Source organism: Primulina huaijiensis, unplaced genomic scaffold, assembly GCF_012295235.1.
Source record: "Primulina huaijiensis isolate GDHJ02 unplaced genomic scaffold, ASM1229523v2 scaffold40231, whole genome shotgun sequence".
Classification (NCBI taxonomy): Eukaryota; Viridiplantae; Streptophyta; class Magnoliopsida; order Lamiales; family Gesneriaceae; genus Primulina; species Primulina huaijiensis.
In genome coordinates this window covers 24560-31097 of record NW_027359501.1, presented here as the reverse complement: position 1 = coordinate 31097, position 6538 = coordinate 24560, and the positions used below count along the sequence as shown (strand labels likewise).

General features: G+C 35.2%; 1 protein-coding gene across 2 annotated transcripts; it reads left to right on the top strand.

Annotated features, from left to right (window-relative positions):
• Positions 1–1275: 1275 nt before the first annotated feature.
• LOC140969093 (uncharacterized) lies at positions 1276–5294 on the top strand. Of its 2 annotated transcripts, none has more exons than XM_073430314.1 (7): positions 1276–1705; positions 2172–2348; positions 2444–2611; positions 3105–3206; positions 3316–3386; positions 3493–3560; positions 4698–5294. In XM_073430314.1, the coding sequence occupies exons 1-7, from the start codon at positions 1490–1492 to the stop codon at positions 4937–4939; spliced, it is 1044 nt and encodes a 347-aa protein (XP_073286415.1). In that variant the 5' UTR covers positions 1276–1489; the 3' UTR covers positions 4940–5294. The 2 variants fall into 2 exon arrangements, with proteins under 2 accessions (XP_073286415.1, XP_073286416.1); XM_073430315.1 differs by having other exon boundaries at positions 1279–1705; positions 2459–2611.
• Positions 5295–6538: the final 1244 nt, after the last annotated feature.

Below are 6538 nucleotides of genomic sequence, written 5' to 3'. Positions count from 1 at the left end.
ATTGTCATCTTTAGATTTAATCGATGTAAAATAAATAATCAATATATATAATATTAACCAAGCATTCGATTGAATTTGGTTATTGATCCTATCAAGTCATCCATTAAAACTCGTAACATGTCTCGACCCGCTTCTAAACCGTTGACCGGATTTAGACTTCTTTTTATTGTATATTTGTTATAATTAGAATGATTTTAATACTTAACGGTTTTGCGAGTCCAACCTGAATTGTATTATCGGGTTTTGGGAGGGTGTTTAATGTTTTCTTAGCAAGAGGGGTCATTGGATTTACCCCGTACTCATATTAGACACTTTCAATTACAATACATAATCAAATAATTAATTATTTATCTACATTAATCAAATTATTGAAGTAAAATTCTAATAATGTCATTTATACATTTTTAAATTCATATTAATTAATTATTGAAAAATTACAAAATTGTAATATTTAACTTATCCCAAATTTAATCGATCAAATCAACTATGTTACTATTTATTCAACACCATTCAACATTCTACTCAAATATTTTAATAATCATAACATTATTTATTTATACAATTTCATCAACTTAACTAAACCGACTATCACATAAAAATGTGAAATATATAGATAAAAAGATAAAAATCCATATTTAATATACAACTTATATTGTTTTTTTTAATGGTGATGGAACCATCATTGCTAACTTTTGAGATGTACTCGATAAATTTCGAGTTAATACAATAGTTTCTAAAGCATGTTAATCATATTAATCGTACTTGAAAAATCAAGTGCAACATACACTTCCGAGAAAATATAGATAATTAGAAGCAAACTCTTCACTATTGATCATATATTTATTTATTTTATCGACTCAAACATGTGATACTTGAAAATATGTAGCATGGGTGATTGGCGTGAAAGTTGAGTGGCCCACGATTAGGCGTCATAACATAATCAGATGCTGCCACTTTCCAGCCCAGCAACCAAAAACCACCTTTAATGCACAAGCATAATTTGGCTAATGCTATTTCTATGTGATAAAATGATAATCTTTAACTAAATCATAAGGAATCTAGATAATTTGTAATAATTGATTAGTTATACCTAAAGATGGAGGAAGTTGCTTTGGACATTCATTTGTGTTGTTTTATTGGGCCTATCAAATGATTTGGGCCATGTAAAAGCCCAATGTCTATTTTGTTTCCCCCTTCTTTTTTTATTTTAAAAAAATTATAATCATGAAAAACGAAAAAGACCGCCCCGTTTTCTACCCGTTCAAACTATGCTTGGCAAGTAAGTTATATTCCAAGTAATATTCGTTGGTCAATTCAAACAAAACCTTCCAATTAGGGTTTTTGCTTAGGGGTTTTTTCTCCACTGATCTCCGCTGAAAAATCTCCAACAACACTCCGATACCGCATGGTTCTCACTTCTCAGTAAGATTGACAGAATTCGATTTCTGTGATCTTGATTTTGGTTTAGTAGTTGATTTATTGAGAAAAGATGGAAGCTAGAGTGGGGATGGACGGCGGTTCTGCCACGAGGGAATTTCTTCAATGCCACCACTCGAGGGCACCGACTCCGCAACCTCCTCCGAAGCCGCAACAGCAGCCTATACCACAGATTGGAACGGTGCAGCAGCTTCTCGCCGGTGGAATCGCGGGAGCTTTCAGCAAGACCTGTACTGCTCCTCTAGCCCGTCTCACGATTCTGTTTCAGGTTTATTTGCTAGTTTATTCTGTTAAATTTCTGATTTTTATCTTTTATCTGAACCCCGAATTTCATTGTTGAAAATATAAGGAAGATTTATCTGTTTGTCAACGAAAATGAACTAAATTGAATGGTCACGCGGGCTTTTTGACTTTCGGGTAGCATGGAGAAATCGGTGTTGCATTTTTGTATTGAAGAAATCTAAACCTCTTTTGTTGCTTGAATTCGATGCTAAATTTGTTCCCATACAATGTCAGATATGTTAATTACGCTTTCCAAACTCTGTAAATGTGTTTTGACTTTGCTTGAATTCTGATTTCTCTGTGAAACTTATTTGAGCTCTTCTTTTGTATAAAAGGCTAGAAATAGTGAATTCTAGCCCCTGTTGATGTTTTAGTGATTGCACAAGCAATTTCATTGTTTGTTATCTTTAACTTCCTTTTTTCCTTTTCATGTAATTTTTTTTCCTTTTAAGGTGCAAGGTATGTACTCAGATGTTGCAGTGATGAGTAAGCCTTGCATATGGCGAGAAGCGATACGGATTGTTAATGAAGAAGGATTTAGGGCCTTTTGGAAGGGGAATTTGGTTACAATTGCTCACCGGCTTCCTTACACTGCAGTCAATTTTTATGCCTACGAGCAGTACAAGAGAGTGAGTAATTATGAGATGTTCACTGCAGTTTTGATACGGTTAAATGATATAATTGACTGATTATGCGGCTATTCACGCAACTTTTTTCACTCTAGTTAGATATTTTGCAGATCTTGAAATCCATTCCCGGCCTCGATAGACATGGGGAAAAAAATGCAAGTTCAGATATTTTTGTGCATTTTGTTGGTGGTGGTTTGGCTGGAATAACAGCTGCATCTGCCACTTATCCGTTGGATCTTGTAAGAACAAGGCTCGCGGCACAGGTACAAAAAAAATTTTACAGTTACTAGTTGTTAGGGATCACTTAGTGTTGTTGTGGCTAATTCATTTCCAGTTATGTGGTTTTGACTAAGGTGACAAACTTTTCTGTTGCTTCTGTCTGTGCGTGAAGTTTTTGTGGTCCCCATCCCTTCCTACTATCCAGAATAATATAAAAAATATTAATAAGAAGTTACCAAACAACAAATGAGACCATCACCTGTGTCACTGAGTGAAACGATGAATGAAAAATGCATTTTAGTTTTCAACAATCGGCAAGTGTGCTAGTTGACGTGTGGTGGATTTTGGTGTACTAGTGATTTGTTCTTTACTGGTTTGGCACCATATCTCTTATGTGATTGCTCTTTTTTACGTGACGAGGGGTGGGTGAAGGGTTGAAGCAGTACATTCCATGTCCCATTTTGTCCATTCTCTGTCGATCTATTTGTTGTGATTACTTTTATGGAGTCTTGTCTAATATCATCTGGGAATTGGCAGAGGAATGCCATATACTATCAGGGAATAAGACATGCACTCAATACCATATGCAGAGATGAAGGCTTTTTTGGTCTGTACAAGGGAATGGGAGCAACATTATTGGTATGTTTTGAATATTTATTGGTTTTTTTTAAACTTATGTACAATTGTTTTTTCCAAGACGCTTTTTGATAATTCCATGTTCATTTCTTTTTCCTTCTTGTTACTACAGGGTGTTGGACCCAGTATAGCTATAAGCTTTTCAGTTTATGAGAGTTTGAGATCTCATTGGCATTCCTTAAGGTAAAAGAAAGTAATATCTGTGGGAGTGTAAAATGGAGTGTGTTTTGTTGGCATGTTTCATACACATTTTTTTAAATTTTACTTATGAAACTTTGATTTTCGATAGGCCCGACGATTCCATAATTTTGGTCAGCCTTGCTTGTGGCAGTCTTTCTGGCATTGCATCATCAACAGGTGAGGTATCTGTGATTTTGTATATTTATTTACACGATCTAGTTTGCAACATTGAAGTTATCTTTGTTTTCTACATTATATGGCCGTTTGTTACTCTTGTATGGACTGACCATTTGGTGTTTCATGCAGTGTAATATTATATTTGATTTAACAGTTTGAAGTAACATGTATGCAATTATAGTAGTATTCACTGTCAAGTGATAACTATTTGGATTTTCTTAAACACTCTGGTCTCTGGAGCAATTTTGAAATTCAATTTGCTATTTAAGTATCCTTTTTCCGCTCTAAAAAGCAAATTTAGTTCATACTCGATATATTTTTCCCCTCTAAAAAGTAGATTTAGTTACATACTCAATGACAAGGTTCTAATATTCACTAGGCACTTGTCGAGCGCCAGACTAGCACCTAGGCCATCTAGGCAGGTTCTAGGCGCTCCTAGGCGGATTCCACGCCATCAACATAATAAATCACATGTTATAACTACAACACAATAACTTCAAATTTAAAATACGTTCAAAATTACACAACTAATAGAATATCACAAACTTATTAAACTTCTTCACAAAATTTTCAATTTGTTTTTCATCGGACGCAAACTTAGTATCATTATTGTGATCTTCCTCGTAAAGTTCTCTCACTCTATAGCGTCGGCGAAGATGAAGTTTGGTGTGTTAGAACAAGCCAATAAATCGCTTTTCTTGTTGGATTTTGGTTTAGGTATAAAAAAATTGCCTTTCATTTTTTTAATTGGACTTTTAATTTAAATTAAATGCCCAAAAAACTTGCTAGAAGCCCTAATCATCTGCGGCGCCTGGGACGAATAGACCGATTAGTCCGCGCCTAGGGCCGCCTAGGCTGTCCAACTAGCACTTTTTTGGTGTGGTTGGACGGGGCAACGTCTAGGCCGAATTTAGAACACTAACTCTGATCTATGTAAATACTCAAATAAGATGCACCTTCAATCACCTTATCATGGAGAATTTATTGGTGAATGGCTGTAAATACTGCCTATCATTTCATTGTTAGTAAAATAGTTTTCTTGTGTGAGATGTTGGCTTTGAAATATAAAAGGAATGAATTTACTGTTCGATGAGTAACAATGCATGATGTATTTTTCTATGTTCTTGTTCATTGCAGCAACATTTCCACTGGACCTTGTGAGGAGAAGAAAGCAACTGGAAGGGGTTGCTGGTCGTGCCCGAGTGTATAATACTGGATTGTTTGGAATATTTCGACAAATAATCCGTACTGAAGGGATGCGTGGTTTATATAGAGGAATCATGCCAGAATACTACAAGGTTGTTCCGAGTGTGGGCATTGTTTTCATGACATATGAAACATTGAAGAAGCTTCTGTCACATGCGCCTTTCAGCGGTTAGTCCGCTTCGATCTGCGTCACAACTTGTCTCTCTGAAAGCACCGACTGGTTTTGGCTAAAATATAGGACAACCAGTATTAGGTAGATAATTTTTCATCAGACACATACGAGTATTCCGTGGCGGCAAGCTTTGTAGTTGTTGCCGCTACAAGTTTTCAGTGTACAGCATTGTGTCTTGCGTCATTGTCTCTCTATTCAAGTATTTGTTTCTATAGGCGTAGAGTTGAGAAACATCATCATATTGATTGATGGTCATACCACATTGTATAATTTCGGCATTTATAGTTGCACCACTCCAGTGGAGTTCTTTGAGCTGTTTGGTCATTCGTGAAGAAAGCATTGTTCTGTTTCTTATACGTATGTGCTGCATTAAATATTTTGCATCTCTCGATCCGCAATGTTACGGTTTTTTTTCCGACAAGATAATTACAGCGCCATTATATTCTTGGTGGTTGCGCCATGATAGATACAAATTCAGGGTTCCTTTCTCAGAATGAAGTACGGCTGTTTCTGCTGTGGGAATGCGTGAAAGACATCTCCAGTTGGAAATTTTACCCCACGAGTAATTTATTTGCGTTCTTTGATAACGAAGATATTTTATTTCTGATGAAACCTTACGAGACTTCGAGAGCAGCACGCTCAGAATATGACACATTTGCATATATACTGCTGCTTGATCACCCAACTTGTTTTGAATATTTCTCTAAACTCAGATATTATTTCCAAGTGTTGATATAATTTTTTTTAATTTGGTATCTAAATAGTGAAGGGTAATTTAGGGGAAAAAAAATCACCACACAATTAGTTTATTTTATGGAGGAAAAATATTTCATAAAAGATAAATTCAGTTTTTTGAAATTGTTGCATGCAAAATTTATCAATCATAATATATTATTCTAACAATAAAAATTTTAATTTAAAGAATATTTATTTCTTTAAAGTTAATTAAAATAAAATCATTAAAATGATCATTTCAACAAAATCCGATATTATTTTTATGCACATGCAATATGTATGGTTGATTCACTGGTAGCTTATTGAACACCCACGGCCCACAGGTGCATTTTGGCTCGATGCTCAACGAGTCTCAACGGTTGCGCATCGACCCAAGCTAAGATTTAGTCATTTCATGAATCACTGATAGCAAGCTTTATTGATCTTGTTATCTACAGATGTCCCAAGTCTTTCAATTCAAACAAGTAGAGGAAACTGCATCAGATTCTGCTCATCTAAGATAAGAACATTTGCTCCATGAACAAGGCTCTAATCAGGGTGGAATATTATGTGGGATTTATTCCAGTAATCATCAAAGATTAGTAACTGATAGTGATGGTTTAAACAGGTTTATTAAAAACCCATTCGAGCTGCAGAAGCCATAGCACGCAGATCATCAGATGAAGCAGGCGAAAATGTCCGCTTTTCGCTAGTCATATAGCAGCTAGCTTATCAGCTGTAAGCCAAAAAATTATTCAGAAATTTTCTAAATTGTTCAGCCAACATCATTTTTAAATATCATAATCTGATAAAAGAAAATGCCCTTTCCTTGTTATTGGTTTATAAAGGAACAGAATCAATAATGATTATAGGAGACAGCACCTTA

What these genes read in the sequence shown, in the direction of transcription:
- LOC140969093 (XM_073430314.1), top strand. Translation starts at nt 1,490, where the DNA reads ATGGAAGCTAGAGTGGGGATGGACGGCGGTTCTGCCACGAGGGAATTT. An exon ending in GAACAAGGCTCGCGGCACAG is followed by an intron (nt 2,612 to 3,104) that starts GTACAAAAAAAA and finishes GGGAATTGGCAG; the next exon opens with AGGAATGCCATATACTATCA. An exon ending in GAATGGGAGCAACATTATTG is followed by an intron (nt 3,207 to 3,315) that starts GTATGTTTTGAA and finishes TTGTTACTACAG; the next exon opens with GGTGTTGGACCCAGTATAGC.